Below are 19,298 nucleotides of genomic sequence, written 5' to 3' on the forward strand. Positions count from 1 at the left end.
TCAAGATTCTTTAAAAAACAAAACAAAACAAAACGGAACAAAATGGACTTTCCGTAGCGACAGATGAAGGCTCAGGCACTGGCAGCCCCTCACGTTGGCTTCTGCTGAGAACGAAGCCACACTACCCAGAAAGAACCATAAAGCCACTTGGTGTAGATTAGGATTCTCACTCTCTCGGCCACAAAACTGGCCACCAGTTGCCTGAGAAATGGAGACTGCAACAGGCAGGGCTGTAAGGCAACAGTTTGCCTTTGGGTCCTTATGACCTGCATTTTGGGGGCCACTTGACTCTCCCTGATGGAACCTTCTCACTCTGAGTTTCCCAGCGCCTCCCTGAATCTTGCATCCCTGTGTGCCTCCCATTCCTATTCTCAGCACTTGACACATATTTGCTTTCTGAATGAAGTCAGTGAGGTGGGCAAATGATTTCTTAAGGAGGCCCGCATTTCAAACAGGGGAGACAATGTTTTAAGCCCTATTAATAAATCTCTGATTTGGCTGTTTCAGTTTGCATCAGCACTCAGGTTGGGTGCGGGGGAGGTGTGTTGACCCTACAACAAAGGCAGATGTCACCTCCTTACAGACAAGACTGGCCCTAGCATGAAACCTTCTACCCAAAAGTAAAGGACCAGATATGTTAAGTGAAAGAAAAACTGACAGGTTCAGGTCAGAAGGGACCTTTATCTAAAACTGAAAGTAATTAAAACTGCATTTCCTGAGGAGAATGATAGGAGAATGTTACCTCGGATGAGTCTCTGACCTTCTCTGGGTCACTTAAGTGACATTAGACTTGAAAAACTAAGGCATCTATTTCACGGGTGACTGGAACAAACATCAAAGATTCTCTTGAAGAGGCTGGGTCTTACCCCTTTTTCCTGGGCCCATCGTGGCTGGCCTTCCGCCCAGCAGAAAGCGAAGCGTCTGACTTTTCTGCGTTCTGGTGGGTTTGTTCTTGGCTTTGTATTTCTTCAGCTCCTCATGAAAAACAAACAGAAGACAAATTTACATATGAAATGGCCAGAAATGAGAGCAATTTTCGATTCTTCATTCACTTTCCTACATTAGCACAGGACATAGAAGTCTAAAAAATTGGCAGTGATGTTCCCATCCATGTTTCCCGGTCACACACTTATTTCTAATCTGTTGAGTGTTCCACAGTTAAATGAGGACTAAGATTGGGACTCAACTGTGGGAGTTTTGCTGAGATCAGCTTTCTAGGGGTGACTGCAATGGAGCAACTATACATGATCCCTCTGCAAATATTTTTAGGGAAGAGGAGCCTGGTTCATGAGAACTCCAAATCCCTAGAGACTGAATTCTAGCATGGGATTCTAGAAATGATACCCTGATTTCTGAGCACATAAGCCAGACTTCCTGGGAGGGCCAACACCTGTGTACACACCTCGTGACCAGAGAGACAGTCCACACTCTGGAAGGTGCTGAGGTTTGAGCGGAGGAAGCAGCCAGAGCTAACTGCTTACTTCTAACTCCACTCTGTCCCTCTGTGGCATCAGACCTGATGTTACCCACCTGGGAAAGCCCTTCCTTGCTACTGTGACACCCAGAAGTGTCACTGGAATCAGGTCCAAGCCTCCCAGCCCTACCCGCCAGACTTAAAAATAAGGGCATTTGTCTCCAGTCTCTCTGAAAGGGGAGATACCCTAGGAACAGACCAAAAGACACCTGCTCCACCTTTACTACAGCATACCTGAGAAACATGATCCTAAACACAGGTTCACTCAATATTTAACCAATTAAATTGTAGTCTGAATGCACAGAGCAATGTTCTCAAGGTGGGGTGTTATTTGCATTTGGTGACAGTATAATTATTCATTGAGTGAAACCGTCTTGTGCAATTTCAGGCCATGCAGCATCTCTAAATGCCATTAATTCCCCCACAGTCATTGGGACAACCAAAAATGCCCCCTTGCATATCTTAACACTCCCCTAGCTTGATGGAGGGGGGCACAGTACAAAATATCAGCCCCTGGTTGAGAATCACTGGATGAGAAAAAGTAACGTTTAAATGAAATCTGAAATACATCCTGTTGAAAAACCAAGGATTGCTTTCACAATGTGAATCATGTAACTCATCTGTTTTATGTTACTTTCTTAAATGTTCAGTAAAATATTGGAAGTGCATTCAGGAAAAGACCCATCTGTGATGAAGATAAAAGCCTCCCCTGAAAATCTCAGTGTATCACATATGTGAAAAATCACTGTGGATTTTATTTTCTACCGACTTCCTCTTCCCTTGTATGAATTGCAGATTTAGATTTCGTGCCACTCAGTTTTGAAATGACCCAAGGGATTCAGGAAATTCAACTGTTCTCATTTGCTACATAATATAGGGAAGTTATTTAGCCTGCCAAAATGAAGATTAAAACAGTTTTGCTTTAGTTACCTGGACTTCTTAAGATGGACTGTCGGACAACATCAGTGCCCAGAACACTGACGTGCTTGAAACGCTTTGCCTTTTCTTCAAAGAACCATTCACCAGTTACAATCCTTAGCTGCCTACTCAAAAGACAAGAGGAGAGCATTGAAATTCAATTCTTTAGCCAAATAAACTCTCAAAAATCCTTAATTAAGTAAAAAATAGCCAGTTATTTATAGAGTCTATCTCAATCTTTGGAGTATTTTATGGTGATTACAATGGCCACTATTAGTTGCATACGTACTATGTACCAGGCATCTGCTAATTGCTCTTCATACTCAATATATTTTTATCCACACAACAACCCTCTGTAAACATTATTATCCCCATTTTATAGATGAGGAAACTGAGACTTAGAGCAATAAAATGATGTGTCTCACACGTAAAGCCAGGATCCCATCCCAAGCAGTCTGGCCTATAACTCAAGTTCTTTTTTGTTTTTTTTTACATTTATTTTATCCAAGTATAGTTGATTTATAATACTGTGTTAATTTCTGCTATACAGTAAAGTGATTCAGTTATACATATATATACATTCTTTCTCATATTCTTTTCCATTGTGGCTTATCACAGGGTATTGAATACAGTTCTCTGTGCTACACAGTAGGACCTTGTTTATCCATTCTATTTATAACAGTTTGCATCTGCTAATCCCAAACTCCCAACCCATCCCTCCCCCCTCCCTTGGCAACCACAAGTCTGTTCTCTATGTCTGTGAGTCTGTTTCTGTTTTGTAAATAAGTTCATTTGTGTCATATTTTAGATTCCACATATAAGTGATATCATATGATATTTGTCTTTGTCTGGCTTACTTCACTTAGTATGATAATCTCTAGATCCATCCATGTTGCTGCAAATGGCACTATTTCATTCTTTTTTATGCTATAGCTCAAATTCTTAACCACTGCATCAGTGGGTAAATAATCTTTAATGACAACAGTGGGCAACAAATGAAGGTTTTGAATTTTAAAGGGGCCATGATTAGACTCTGTTTTCTTTCTTTCTTTTTTTTTTTTTGGCCATGATGCACAGCATGCAGGATCTTAGTTCCCTGACCAGGGATGGAACCTGTGCCCCCTGCAGTGGAAGCACGGAGTCTTAACCGCTGGACCAGCAAGGATGTCCCAATCAGACTCTGTTTTAGCACGATACCTTGATGTAATATAATGACTGAGTTAGAGTAAAGAGAGAATGGGACAAAGAGACAGGTTGGCCATGGCAACAGACCACGAGAGAGATGGCAAAACCCGAGCTAGGGCAATGGCAAGACTAATAGAGAGGAGGAGACAAATTAAAAATGTAGGTGGTAGAAGGACCTGTCTGGGTTTCACAATCAATTGAACGTTGAATGTGGAAAAGAAGGACCTTTGAATAATCACACCCATCTGCAATGGTTACACAAACCCTTTACGCCAGTTACACAGACCTATTTACCATTCTCAGAACATGGCCCATGTTCACTTACTACTTGTCCCAACACCTCTATGGAGGGAGGACTGTAATGGAAAATGATGAGGTTGAAAGGTAGGATTGGGTCACATAATGGGAATCTCTGAATGTCAAGCTAAGGAGTTGGAATGCCATTTTGGAGGCACTAGGGAACTCTGGCAGTTTTTCTAAATTTCAGGTTGAATCAAAGAATCTCTGGAGCATTGTAAGGGGGAGAAACCAGAAGCAGGAAGGCCAATGAAGAAGTTATTGCAACAGATAGGATAGGAAATGATGAAGATGTGAATCAGGGTATCATAGGGGCAAGAAGTGAAAAGAAAGATAAAGATACTTGGGCCACTATGAAGCAGATAGGTTAGGGGATCCCTGGAGAAAGAGAACCAGGAATGGCTTTCTTGACGTAGAACCCATTTTAGCCTAAGCCATTTTGTGATCTGAGCCTGGCTAAAATACTTGCCCTGGAACAGGTCTCAGTAATTAATGATCTTAAGGGAAGGAATGCAGAAACTAAGGAGGAGCAGTCAAGAAACAATAGTGCAGCCTTGGGGCAGGGTCCTGGTTCCTCAAGGAATATACATACTATCTTTCAGTTCTGCAGGAACTAAGGCCCCCACCCAGGTGGAGGATGGAATGATAATGTTGACCCTCCTGACTTCAATCAACTGAAGCTTGGACTCTGTCAACTTGCCCCAATTCTATGCTGAAGCCCCCTCATGAATATGCATGTACCCTTAGCTTAAAGCTTCCCCAGCTTTGCTGTTGGGGAGACACTCTTTTGAGAATGATCCCTGGTGTTCTCCTTACTTGCTGCAAGTAATAATAAATACTTCCTTCTTCTCCCGATCTTTGGCTTGGTTGTGTCTCTTGGTTCAACACCCACCAAGAGGCAAACCCAGTTTTCAGGTAACAACTGAGGATGAAAATCAGCAAGATCGGTGACAAGTCTGACATGGTGGCTGAAGCAAAACAGCTAAGAGTCAGATAGAGATTTCCAGCCCTAGAGTATTATATCCATGAGATTCAGTACCTGGTTGGACTTAGAAATTAACAATTGGATCCTAAATATAAAAAAAAAATCACTCCAGAAAAATATGTCAATTTGTTCTCCACAGCAATTATCCTGAAATACTACTGAATGTAGGAAACAAAGGTAAGTTATCTATGAAACCCAGTTCTACTACTGGGAAAAAAATGAAAATGTCATCCTTGGAGCAAATTATTCATTGAATGACCATAGCATGTACATCTCAAATTTCCTCTCAAGTGGCTTGATCATCTATTGAGAAGCAAGGATTATTGGATTAGCTCCAAAACTGTATAAAGTACACCCAAACTGAATACTTGAATGGGTTAAATTATTTCTGGATACACCTTAAGTGATCTAGACTTATACATCAGTACTTACGTTGGAAATCTACATGGTAATTGTTCAATTCTAAATTCTAAAGATGTTGCCTCTAGATTCCTGTCCCTTAATTATTCAATCAAATGCTAATCTAGGTACTGCTGTGATTGAACATTGCAGAGGGAACTGAAGTTACCTATCAGCTGACCTTAAAATAGGGAGCTTGTCCTGGATTATCTGGGTGGGCCCACTGTAATCACTGAGCCCTTAAAAACAGAGGAAGAAGAAGAGGAAGTTGGATACTGAGATGCTGCAGAATGGGAAGTCAGATTCCAAACGTCAGAAGAGGGCTCTGAGATGCAGAGGTCCATATGCAAGGATCAGAGAGGCCTCTCAGAGCAAAGGCTGGCTCTTAGCTAACAGCCAGTGGGGAAACAGAAGCCTTGTTCCTACAGCCACAAGGAATCAGAATCTGCCCACCAAAATGAGCTTGGAAGGGGAAACTTCCCAGAGCCTCCTGATAGGAGCTCAGCCAGCGGACACCTTGATTCCAGCGGACACCTTGATTTCAGCCTAGTGAACCGAGAGTAGGGAAACAAGCCAAGCCAAACTAGACTTCTGAGCTACAGAACTGTGAGACTGAAACAGAGCAGGACCCTGTGGGGCTCCTGGGCATGGAAGCCTTTCTGTCATTTCTTGTTTGTAGGGAACAGACTCCAGCCTCTGTGACCTTCCCTGAGTTCCGAAGGGCAGATTCGAACAGTTGCTAATCAGAGGAGGGAGGAGATGCAGAGACAAGGGAGGAGCAGTCAAGAAACAATAGTGCAGCCTTGGGGCAGGGTCCTGGTGCTCCCTCAAGGGATACACATAACAGTATCTTTGAGCTCTTTACAGAACTAAAACCCCCAACAAATGGAAGATGTCAGCATTGTTCATTCCAGAGAAGACCACCTGAGGCCAGATTAAAGGAACCAGAGAAGCTCATCAAGAGACTACCTGAGGCCAGATTTAAGGAGTTCAGGCCCTGCACACACCCTAATCTTAACAGCAACCCCGTCCTTGAACCACTGCTATAAAACTCCTCACCAAATCCTCTCAGGTTGGGACAACAGTTCTTCAGGGGCATGAGCCTGCTGTGTCCCCCTTTTCCTGGTAAAGCAATAAAGCTATCCTTTTCTACTTCACCCAAAACTCTGTCTCCAAGATTCAATTCGGCACTGGTGCACAGAGGCTGAGTTTTCAGCATCAAGATCATATATTTACATTATTCTAAGCTGCTAAATTGTGGCAATTTGTGATGGTGGCCACAGAAAACTAATAGAATCATTAAACATAAAAACCTATTTGTTTTAGTATTCAACTCAGGAAATAATTGCACAGGTTCTAAGAAGATACCTATGAAAAATTCAGAGGAACAATAGGGCAGAGGTAGGCAAACTATGGCTTGTGGGCCAAATTCACTTCACTACCTGTTTTGTACAGCCTATGAGCTAGAGATGGTTTTTACAAGTTAAATCGTTGGGGAAAATAAAAAGCAGAATATTTCATGACATGTGAAAATTAATATGAATTATACTCAAAATTCAGTGTCTATTAATAAAGTTTTATTGGAACACAGCCATGCTCATTTGTTTATGTATTGTCTCTGGCTGCTTTTCTGCTACAACTGCAAACTTGGGGAGTTACAGCAGAGACCACAGTGCCCACAAAGTCAAAAATACTTACTGTCTGGCATTTTATTTTTTAAAAAGTTTGCCAACCTCTGCAATAGAACAAAGAATTGACACAAAAAGAAACAAGAGCAAGGGGAATAATACAGATCAGCGATAGAGAACCACCTAAGAGAGGCATGCCAAAGCCTCAGCTCGTATTTTCTGTTTGTTTTAGTTGGTTTTTTTGTCTTTGTTTTTTGGTATGTTCTTGAGATATAGGGTGAAGTGGATGGCACATCGATGGCTGTTTCATGTGTGACAGGGGAAAGAGGGCCACACCAGGTCTACATGCCCCAGGAAATGGGCCTCCATATCATCTTTACCATATATGCCTAGAGCTGCCAACACCTAACACAAATAAGATCTTCCCAGAGTTGTTAGTCATTACTTCTTGCTATCCTTGTAAGAACAATAACTATAATCCTTATATTTGCTCGACTCAGATATGGACTTGAGTCATTTGTCATTTCAGAACTCTGCAACATCAGAACAATCTCTTGGGATTATGCCTTTGCCACCTTCTCAAGCCCTGGAAGTAGATGGAAGGCTTAGCTGAAGAACAGGGAACTAATACTGAGTCAGTGTGTACCATGCACCAAGTCACGTTAGCCACTTTATACATGACACCTAGAATCCTCACTATAAGCCATAAAGTAGCTATGTTATTCTCAATTTGCAGATAAGGAAATCAAAGCTCACAGAGGTTAAATAACTTGTCCAAAGTTATACAGTATTATGACAAAAACAGGATTTATACCAAAAGACCTTTATATTTGGCAAAATTGTCAGTAAAGAACTTGCAGCTGTCAGGTATGACAAGGCTTTGAGTAAGGGTGAAAACGTACAGAAGCCAAGGAATAACATGTAGCATTTCATATGATGGGCTATGATTGTGTGTGTGTGTGCGTGTGTGCATATACACGTGCCTGCAAGTGTGTCTCTGTGTTGGGGGCAGAATGACAGGAATAAAGGAGGGGTAAAAGAGGAAAGAAAATAAACATGACACCCACTATAAAAGTTATATTCTTCTCTGCCACATCAATCTAATATTTCAGAAATACAAGGCTCAGAATAGACGATGTGTTTCCTATAGGTCATACTCTAAAGAGTGAGTTTGACTGAAATTGAGTTACACTCATTATTTGTGATAAATGATTACTGAGTATTCAGAATTTGCTAGGCCCTAATTTTAACATTAAACTCTTGGGACTTCAAACTTTCACTTGGAAGCTTATTTAAATGTAAAGTCAAGTTAACTTTTCCTTAGATTTACAGGGGAAAAATAGGTAATCTTATCCTAAAAAAGAAGAAGAGTGACCAAAAGACTCATTTTCTTCCTTTATCTTCTACTAGGGACCAGAGACATCTGAGATAAGACACGCTTATTAGATATGCTGAAATAAGATGAGTTTCCTTCTTATTATTCATAAGGAAACTATAATTATTTATAAATTTATACATTACACATCAAATATTTATTGCATTCCTAAATGTGTTAAGCCCTGTGTTAAGGCTAAGAGTACAGATGTGAAAAAGACAAGGATCCTGGCCTTATGGAGATGACGGTATATATTTATTCCTTTCTTTCCTTCCAACAGGAAAAGTAAAAAGAAACCCCTAGGCATATTATGGTGAAACTGTAGAACACTACAGATAAAGAGAACATCTTAAACACAGCTAGAGAGGGGGGAAAAAAACAGAGTACATACAGAGGAATGATGATTAGGATGACAGTTGACTTTCAGTAGAAATAATGAAATCCAGAAGCCAGTGAAATGATATCTAAAAAGTTCTGAGAGAAATAACTATCCATCTAGAATTGTATATCCAGAGAAAACACTGTTTACAAATAAGAGTAAAACAAAGAAATTTTCAGTAAAATAAAAAGCGAGATAATTTACCATCAATAGAGTTTCACTAAAGGAACTTCTAAAGACTGTACTTCAAGAAGAGTTAATTAAAGTAGATCTGAGACATAAAAAGGAACGGTGAAAAGTGAAATTGGTAAAACACATGGATAAATCTAAACAAATGTTGATGTAAAACAAAAATGATAATATCTAAATTGTTGAAATGAAAATAAGGTATGTCTAAAACATAGGACAAAAAGTATATACAAGCCAGGCTGATGATATTTGGAGTTTAAGAATACCAAGTTCCTTTTACTGATTAGAAGGCTATAACTAATGATTTATAAAATTAAATATGAATATTGTGATTTCCAGGGTTACCACTAAAAATAAAAATTCATATAATATCTACACTAGTAGAGAGGATAAAATGGAATGAGAAAAATATAGTATTTCAATCCATAAATATAAATAAAAGCAAATATTACAGTAATCACAATACAAATGTAAATATTGCAATTACAATGAATATAAGTAGACTAAACTCTATAGTTTAAGAAAAAATATTGTCAAATTAAACTTTAGCAATTATATATCATATATGCATAGCATGTATATGTATATATAGCACATTATATATACAGCATATATGTATAGCAAATACTTAAATACATATAACATATAATTTAAAATAGCAGATACACTATATAGAGTGTCATCTTAAGCATATGGACACAGAAAGGTTGAAAGGCAAATGGTAAAAAAATATATACCATGTAAATATTAACCAAAAGAAACTTGATATCGTTGTATGAAGAGCAGACAAAATAGACCTTAAGGCAAAAGCATTTCTAGAGATGAACGGGGTCATAAAAAAACACCTTCAAATCAGTAAAGACTAACAGCCTAATAGAAAATTTGGCAATATATAAAGTCATATCACAGAAGAGGAACCCAAAACAGCCAGTAAACCTATGAAAAGATGCTCAACCTCATTAGTAATCAGAAAACTTCAAATTAAAATCATAATAAGATATCCATTTATATCTACCAGTTGGACAACAATTAAAATTTTTCATGATGCCAAGTGTTGGTAAGATGGTAGAGGAAACTTTTATACAATGTTCGTGGAGTTTAAATTGGTACAACGATTATAAAAAACAACTTATCATCTTAAAAGGCTGAAAATGCTCATACCATTTGCCCTTCAGTTTCATTCCTAGGTGCACTCCTTACGGGAGTCTTCTCAAACATTTTTGGCAGAGGTCACAGTAAGAAATACAGCTGGTTGCCAGAGGGGAGGGGGGCGAGGGGATAAGTGAAATAGGTGAGGGAGATTTAGAGGGTACAAACTTCCAACTACAACATAAATGACTCAAGGGGATGAAATGTACAGCATGGGGAATATAGTCAATAATAATGTAATATCTTCGTATGGTGACAGATGTAAACTAGACTTCTTGTGCACCAGGAACTAACACAGTGTTGGAGGTCAATTACACTTCAAAAAAAACCCCAAACACGTAGAAAAAGAGAACAGATTTGTGGTTATCAGAGGCGGGGGATGGGGGAAAGGGGAATTGGAAAGAAAAAAGTATGTTTTATACCACAATCCAGAAAATAACTACACACACACACACACACACACAAGTATATATATACTTACATACATATAATTTTATGTATACTGACATTTTGTTTCCTTTTTTTCCTTAAATGCTGGCATGACCCGCCAATAGGTCATAACTCACAGTTTTAAAAACTTTACCCAAGGAAACTCTTGTACATGTTTGTTAGGCCATATGTACAAGAATGTCATAGCAGCAATTTTTTGTAACATTATAAACTAAAACAACAAAAATCTCCATCAACAAGAAAACAGATACATTATAGAATGATACAACAGTGAAGATGAACGGAATGGTATTCACATAAACATGGACAGATTTCACCAAAAAATGTTGAGTCAAAAGAGTCACAAAGCTTTTGCACAGCAAAGGAAACCATAAACAAGGCCAAAAGACAACCCTCAGAATGGGAGAAAATATTTGCAAATGAAACAACTGACAAAGGATTAATCTCCAAAATATACAAGCAGCTCATGTAGCTCAATATCAGAAAACCAAACAACCCAATCCAAAAATGGGCAGAAGACCTAAATAGACATTTCTCCAAAGAAGATAGACAGAATTCCAACAGACACATGAAAGAATGCTCAACATCATTAATCATTAGAGAAATGCAAATCAAAGCTACAATGAGATATCATCTCACACCGGTCAGAATGGCCATCATCAAAAAATCTAGAAACAATAAAGGCTGGAGAGGGTGTGGAGAAAAGGGAACGCTCTTGCACTGCTGGTGGGAATGTAAATTGATACAGCCACTATGGAGGTTCCTTAAAAAACTACAAATAGAACTACCATACGACCCAGCAATCCCACTACTGGGCATATACCCTGAGAAAACCATAATTCAAAAAGTCATGTACCAAAATGTTCATTGCAGCTCTACAATAGCCAGGAGATGGAAGCAACCTAAGTGTCCACCATCGGATGAATGGATAAAGAAGATGTGGCACATATATACAATGGAATATTACTCAGCCATAAAAAGAAATGAAATTGAGTTATTTGTAGTGAGGTGGATGGACCTAGAGTCTGTCATACAGAGTGAAGTAAGTCAGAAAGAGAAAAACAAATACCGTATGCTAACACACATATATGGAATCTAAAAATTTTAAAAAAAGGTCATTAAGAACCTAGGGGCAAGACGGGAATAAAGACACAGACCTACTAGAGAATGGACTTGAGGATATAGGGAGGGGGAAGGGTAAGCTGTGACAAAGTGAGAGAGTGGCATGGACATATACACACTACCAAACGTAAAATAGATAGCTAGGGGGAAGCAGCATAGCACAGGGAGATCAGCTCGGTGCTTTGTGTCCACCTAGAGGGGTGGGATAGGGAGGGTGGGAGATGCAAGAGGGAGGAGATATGGGGATATATGTATATGTATAACTGATTCACTTTGTTATAAAGCAGAAACTAACACACTACTGTGAAGCAATTATACTCCAATAAAGATGTTAAAAAAAATACACACAGTATGATTTCAATTTGTATAGAATTCAAAAATGAAAAATTAGAAAATATATTACTTAGGGATATATCCAAGTAGACAGTAAAACCATAAAGTAAAGCAAGGGAAAAAAAATGCAAAATAAGAATGCTCTCGTTCTTAAACTGGGTGGTGAATACACAGATATTCTTTTTATTATTGTCTAAACAGTACATGTAGAGTGTCTTGATATGTATGACACTTCCATATTTTAAAAAATCCCTCTAGTTTATGTAGGTATTAAGATACTAAACCACAGTGAACAGAGCATTCTAAAAAAAAGGGGGGGAGGGCTCTTGTATATGATTAATAAGTGACTGAAAATAGCATGTCAAGGCGCTCAAAACAGCTTCTTACCACCCCCAAACTCTGTGGGTCAGTGTGGGATTACTCTGATGTGCATCTTTTCCTTGTAACTAGATTACAGAAATTTGTTAAACTAGGATTGATTTTGAAATGACTATGTGGCAACTGCCAATACCCATGAGACCAAAAGATTGCCAAGAACAAGTTGAGATTTTTGTTCATTGCAATGAAGGAAAACACATGCCATGAAGAACCACAGGAAGTCTCAGTAAGAGGGCGTTTGAAAGGATTTAACATAGAATTTTGGGTTATGTTAGGTAATTATGGGGAGAGTTCAAGGCAACAGGGATTTGCTCTAGATTAGGTGATGTCAGGAAGTGGGGACAACGCTATGACTGGTATCTTAAGTTTCATCAAGAAGATGGGCCAACTAGAAGAAGGCTAAAGCTGTAATTGGTAAGGAGGTATCAGGAAATTCACATTAGCCAAGAGAGGGGGATGTCTGATACTTTGTGGCTTGACCAGTCACCTTGCTTTTTGGTCTCTGCTTAGACAAGATTATGAAGTATTCTTATTTTCTCTCACTTCATCCTGGTTGCAGAGTGATCGTGTGGGAGGCTGGTGCTCTGCGGTCGTTTATGTCCACCAGGAGAACACCACAGCCTGCCTGTGAGTGCCAGATCAGCTCCCAGCAACATCAAGGCCCACATGTAAATGTCAGATCCGTTTCCGGATGTCAGGAGCTGTATTTCTCTTCCTCATAACAAAGCACTATATATTCCCTCCTGCACTCTCTGTGTGTATGTTCCAACCATTGGTACTATGGTCTTTTAAGTTACTGAGACTAATATTTTGTCTATTTCAGTTATATTTCATCTATTTGCAGTAATCACTACAAATTCATCAAAATCACAACCACCAGGTTCCTCCTTTAAAATTACAAAGACTTTCACAAGGACATACAGCAGCACGAAATGTCACCACATGGCATGAATATAAATAAGATCCGCTCATCAACATCATATTAGAACTATTTCTTTTTTGGGATCTCTGTCATGTCACTTTTATCTTAGGGGTCTTTCTGAGTTCAACTGAGGTGCTAATTAGGAAAAATGATCATTATGACTGTCTTTGTGTTGCATGGCAACTGCCTCAGCTAACATAATCATGTGGAATTTTGTAGGTCTCATTAAGATAGCAACATGAACTAACTGGCTGTGTCGGGGGTCCCTTTCATTCTGTTTCTATAGAGTTACTTTTAAAACTAAACCAACAGCAACCAACTTGTTAAAACCAGAAGGGGTTGGAGAAAATATCAAGGGTTCCTCAGCCCACTGTAAGAGGGAGCCTCCCTCTATCAGTCCTTGCTGTAATCGTTTTCAGTGCTACAGCAATAAAATCTCTTTACTTTTATCCAGTCCAAGGTAAATGACAATAAAGGTTGTATTTCCAACTGATTAGAGAATAAATCACTTTCTGACTCATTTCATCTCTTAGAGGTCAGGGTGGGAATTTCAATTTTATGGTCTATTGAACATGGACCCAGCCCACTGGCGCTGCAGCATTCTCTCACAACAAATAAAGGACATTCACTGCCAATAAAATATCATTCACACTTCCTTTTTGAAAACCACTCCATGAATAGCAAACAAGATACTTCCAACACTGACAGATACTCTCTGAGATCACGTAGACTTATAGCTGGAATATTGAAGAAATAATGGTCTCTGTTTTCAGCTTTAAAAATGAGGAGGGATTTTGTTTATATCAAGTTAAACACTCATCGTGTACATTTCCAGCTGTCACACATTCTACAACTATAAATTGTTGTTGTCAAAGAGGTGTAAGAACCAGTGAGAGCTCTGTTTCTTCCTCTACTTTGAGACAATGATGTAATACACTCATCTTCCTCCTTAGACTCTGAAACCACTGAGGGTAGTCCATTTTTTATTCATCTTTGTATCCTTATCCCCTAGTATACCAACAGGTTATCAATAAATGTTGTAGGAAGGATGGATGGATGGGTCAAAGGATAGATCAATTGGATAAGTGGATAGTTGGGTTTATTAAGTTATTGTTATACCAATAAAAGAAGTACAAGTGATTCAGAAGTTCTGTATTGATGCATTAACACCTCCTAAGGAGGACACAGAACCTTCAATTTGTTATTATTTATTCTAACACCCTTCAGACAACAACTTGTCTTATATCTTTCAGTGACAGCTAGAAATTTACTCTGTTCAGAGGGCAAATGTATTTGGCACGTCTCTCGTGTGTGTGTGTGTGTGTGTGTGTGTACGTGTGTGTATTTTAATTCCATTCTCCTGACAGAAGAAAACCACATTTGTTCCATAACTTGCTTAAGCCTGACATGCTTTAAGTGGGACCCTGCCATTTATTCATTCATTCATTTATCCATTCGTTTGCTTATTCATCCACCCATCTAATCATTTAACAAATATTCATTGAGTACCTGCCATAGGGATTCTTTTAGGCACTAGAACTACTTCATTGAACATTATAGATTAAAAACCCTGCCCTCATGGTTATGAAGCTTATATCCTAGTGGAGGAAGAAAGATAATAAACAAAATAAGTAAAGTATATAGCATATAAATATTAAGGGGAAAAAACACAGGAAGGGGTTATGTTAGTTTGGGTAGGCTAACTTCCATAACAAACAACTTGCAAATTCCATTGACTTAACACATTAAAAGTTTCTCTCTCTACATATAACCTAATGTTGATCTGAGAAGATTTAGGGGAAATTTTGTGTGAATTAGACCCGCAGTTACCATCCATACTGACTAGCAGATGAGTTGATGGCAAAACTTTCAATTAGCAATGCATGGATACACAAGCCCCTTGGGTCTTGTATTGAAAAGAATGTTTCAGTAATTACAACTGGCATTTAGAAATTAAAGACAAAAACAGCAGCTTGAGGCAACCCCTGATTGACTGAAACGCCCATGAGTCACAGTCCCTAGTTACTGTTGTCTGAGCAAATGAGGGTCCAGGGTGTAGGGAAGAGGTAAACAGTAATGGAATAAAAAATGGAAATGATTAAATACTAGGGATCAAATAAAATAATATTTTTAAAGAATTGAGGAAATAGTTATTGAGTAATTCCTTAAGTCCTCAGACCCTGCAATTGGAAGGTCAGTCATTTGTTAAAATCCCATTTCCTTTCTTCACTGCCCTGAAATGGCAAACCACACCTTGGCAGAGTTTGGTGGGAAAAGAGCTGGGTGGAGAAAACAAACAGACAAACTTTGATACTTATTCAATCCAACTCTACTAACACACATTCTATCCTCTTAGTGTTCTTATTTCCACTATTTATAATATATAAAATCAATCATCTATCTTATTTAATAGGTATATTTTGAGACCTTGTAGGACTCTTCCCTAGGAATAAATGTGATCCAAAAACAGATCCGCTCTCTCAGGGACTAAGGCTCCAAGATGGATAAATACAAAGAAAATCACACCTAGGTACGGTATAGTAACTGTTAAAGATCCAATGGAAAAGGGGAAAATATTAAAAGTAATTGAAGAAAAATATCATTACCTTCAAAGGAGCAACAGTATATTGACATCTGATTTTTTAACAGAAACACTGGAAACCAGAAACCGACGGAATAATATCTTCAAATTACTGAAAGTTAACAACTGCTAACCAAGAATTGAATAAGCTGGCAAAAACATGTTTGGAACTGAGTGAAATAAAGCCATGCTAAGAAAAACAAAACTTGAGAGCATTTATCACTAGGAGAACTTACACTAAAGGAAATGCTAAAGGTTACCCTTTAGGCAAAGGGAAAATTATTCCAGATAGAAACACAGAGATGTAGTAATAAAGAATATAGAGCAACAAGAAGGGTAACTATGTAGTAAATTTAAGTGAATATTGACTACAAAATAATAATATCTTGTGGGATTAAGTATGTTATAGACTGAATGTATCCCCCCCACAATTCATATGTTGAAACATAACTCCCAATGTGATGGTATTTGGAGGTGGAGCCTTTGGGAGGTGATTGCTCCCCTTAAAAAAAGAGACCCCAGAGAGCTCCCTTGCCCTTTCTGCCATGTGAGGACACAGTAAGACTATAGCTATGAACCAGAAAGCAGACCCTCACCAGACAACAAATCTTCAAGAACCCTGATCTTAGACTTCCCAGTCTCCAGGACTACGAAAAATAAATGGCTGCTGTTTAAAAGCCACCCAGTCTATGGTGTTCTGTTACAGCTGCCTGAATGAACTAGGACAAGCTATATATATCTATAAGTATAAATACATATGTGTGTGCATAGATATAGACAGACATACAGATATTTAAAATATACAATAGCACTAGGAGGGGAGTAAAGGGAATTAAAGAGTCTTAAGGTCCTGGTATTGTCTTGGAAGTACCAAAAGTACTAATTAATATTAGATTTTAACAAGTCAAGAATGTATGTTGTAATCTCTAGAGTAATCTTTAGATGAGTGATAAATAATGTATAGATATTAGGAGATAAATAGAAAAATACTTAGACAACCTAAATGAAGGCAAATAAGTAGAGATAAAAGAACAGAATAGATGGGACAAAGAGAGAATGAGTAAATGAGAGGCAGATTTTAAGTAAAATATGTGAGTTATTTCATTACTACAAATGGAACATATATACTAATTAAATGACAACTGTCAGACTAGATTTAAAACATGTGCATGCAATTATATGCTGCTTACAAGAGACACACCTTAAACATAAGGAAACAAAGAGGTTGAAAGTAAAGAATAAAGAGGATTTACCAAACATACACTAGCCAAAGAAAGCTATTGCAGCCATACTAATTGCAAAGTAAACTTCAAGGAAAAAATCATAACTAGAGATAAGGAAAGATTTTTCATAATTATAAAGGTTTCTGTACATGTGTAAAATCTCATAATTCTAAATATTTAAGCACTCAAGACTCTAACTTCAACATATATAAAGCAAATATTATCAAACTAAAAGGAAAAATAGAAAATCCACAATCATTATTGAGAGAGGTTAGTATATATTTCTCTCAATATCAGACAGAATATGTAGATAAAAAAATCAGTAGGGATATGGAAGATTTGGACAACACAATTAACAAACATCATTAAAAGACATAACTAGGATACTCAAATCAATCCTGCAGAATTCATTTTCTTTCAAGGAATCAGGAAATATTTAACAAAACTGAGCATATTCTGGGCCAAATTTCAAATACTGAAACCACACAGAGTATGTTCTCTGACCACAGTGGAATTAAGCTAGAATTCAGTATCAAAAAGGGATACAGAAAATCTCTAGGAAACTATAAATTAAGAAAGACAATCATAAATAATTCATAGTTAAAGAAAAAGATGATGATGGAAATTAGCAAATAGAAAGAATAAAATGAATATCATAAAAATAATTGATATGTGTGGGATGCAGCTAAATAAAGCAGTGAAAACAGGGAAATTCATAACCTTAACTGTATATGTCATAAAAGAGCAAAGGCTGGAAAATCAAGTATCTCAATATCTGAATCAAAAAATTGTCAATCAAAAATAAATTAAATTCAAAGAAAGTAAAAGAAAAGAAAGAGCAAGGAAGAAACCAATAAAACTGAAAATATGCAATATGGCAAGAAAAAAAGATATAAGTATTAGAAAAGATAGTACAATTGTGCAGAAATAAAATCTGAAAGGCACCACAGAAACTGTTATAATTAAGAAGTGAATTTAACAAGATCTCTGGATACAGATGAGACTACCCAAATCAATTCATATTTCTACATATCAACAATTAGAAAACAAAAAATTTAAAAGCATACTATTTACAATAACACATACTATTTACAATAACATAAAAATCAAATACTTGGAATAAATATAATAATGTATAAGACCAGGAAAACTATAAAATATTATTGAGAGAAATTAAAGGCAAATAAATGAAGGGGCACATAGTGTTTGTCGATTGAGAGACTAAATACTGAAAGATATCAATTCTCTCCAGAAGTATCTACTGATGTAATGCAGTCCCTATAAAAATGCCAGTAGGACTTGTTTTCTGGAAAGCTGATTCTAAAAGATATTTGAAAATACCAGAGGCCAATAATACTCAGGGCGCTTTGAACAAAAACAAAAAAGTAGGAAGTCTACTGGATATAAAATTTTATTATAAAGCTACAATAATGAAAATAATGTGTCATCAGCACAATGTTAGGCATAATAGAGTGTTCAGAAATGATACTTGATTTGTGATGGTTAACACTGTACAGCAGTGAAAAAATAATCTTCAGTGAATGGTGCTGGGTCAAGTAGACACCCATATTAAAATATGAAAATGAATCCCTAACTAACAGCATATACAATCTAGTTGGAACTGATTTTTGTAAGTGTAAAGATAAAAGATAAAACAGTAACAATTACAGAAGATCACATGGGAGAATATTTTCATCATTTGGGAGTTAGAAAAAGTTTTTTGTTTTTTTTTTAAAACAGAACACAAAAAAAATCCCACTAATCTCATATAGGAAAAGATGAACAAATTGAGTTACGAAAACTTAAGAGATTTCTGTTAATCAAAGGCACCAGTAAGAGAACAAAAAGGCAAATCAGAAGTTGGGAAAAAATATCTCCAACACAAGGAACCAACACTGTTTGTATGCAGGATTTATAAAAACTCCTTCACACTAGTCAATAAAAGACTGACAATCTAATAGAAAAAAGGAGACCTGAACTAGTACTTCACAAAAAAGGACGTTCAAATGGTCAGTAAATATATGAAAATATCTTCATTCTCAATAGTAATAAAGAAAAATGCAAAGTAATCTACTACACACCCAACAAAATTATGAAAATAGAAAAACAAAAAACAGGGCTGGTAAAAATATAAAGTAATCAACTTCCAGGCATTGCTAGTGAGAGGATAACCTGGAACAACCTATAAGTTATAAAACAGTGAAAATAAGTAGACAACTGCCAAATGCAACAAAAATGGATGTCTCACAAACACGCTGTTGACCTAAAGTAGTTAGAAAAAAACAAACACACCCTGTATGAGTCAATTTAA

The 19,298-nt window shown here is 37.4% G+C and overlaps 1 protein-coding gene across 7 annotated transcripts in view; it reads right to left on the reverse strand.

The window, feature by feature from the left end:
- The window catches only part of SYTL5 (synaptotagmin like 5), a 258,849-nt gene that overhangs the window by 123,944 nt on the left and 115,607 nt on the right, over positions 1 to 19,298 (reverse strand). For 6 of the 7 annotated variants that reach the window (XM_081222095.1, XM_081222094.1, XM_081222098.1 and 3 more), the window contains exons 4-5: positions 2,405 to 2,517; positions 867 to 975 (exon numbers count right to left, since the gene is read on the reverse strand). In XM_081222095.1, coding sequence (XP_081078221.1) covers positions 867 to 975; positions 2,405 to 2,517 — 222 coding nt within the window. The remainder of the gene's footprint in view (positions 1 to 866; positions 976 to 2,404; positions 2,518 to 19,298) is intronic. The other variant, XM_081222097.1, reaches the window with a different exon arrangement.

The sequence above is a fragment of the Mesoplodon bidens genome (genome assembly GCF_964165515.1).
Source record: "Mesoplodon bidens genome assembly, chromosome: X".
NCBI classification, from domain to species: Eukaryota; Metazoa; Chordata; class Mammalia; order Artiodactyla; family Ziphiidae; genus Mesoplodon; species Mesoplodon bidens.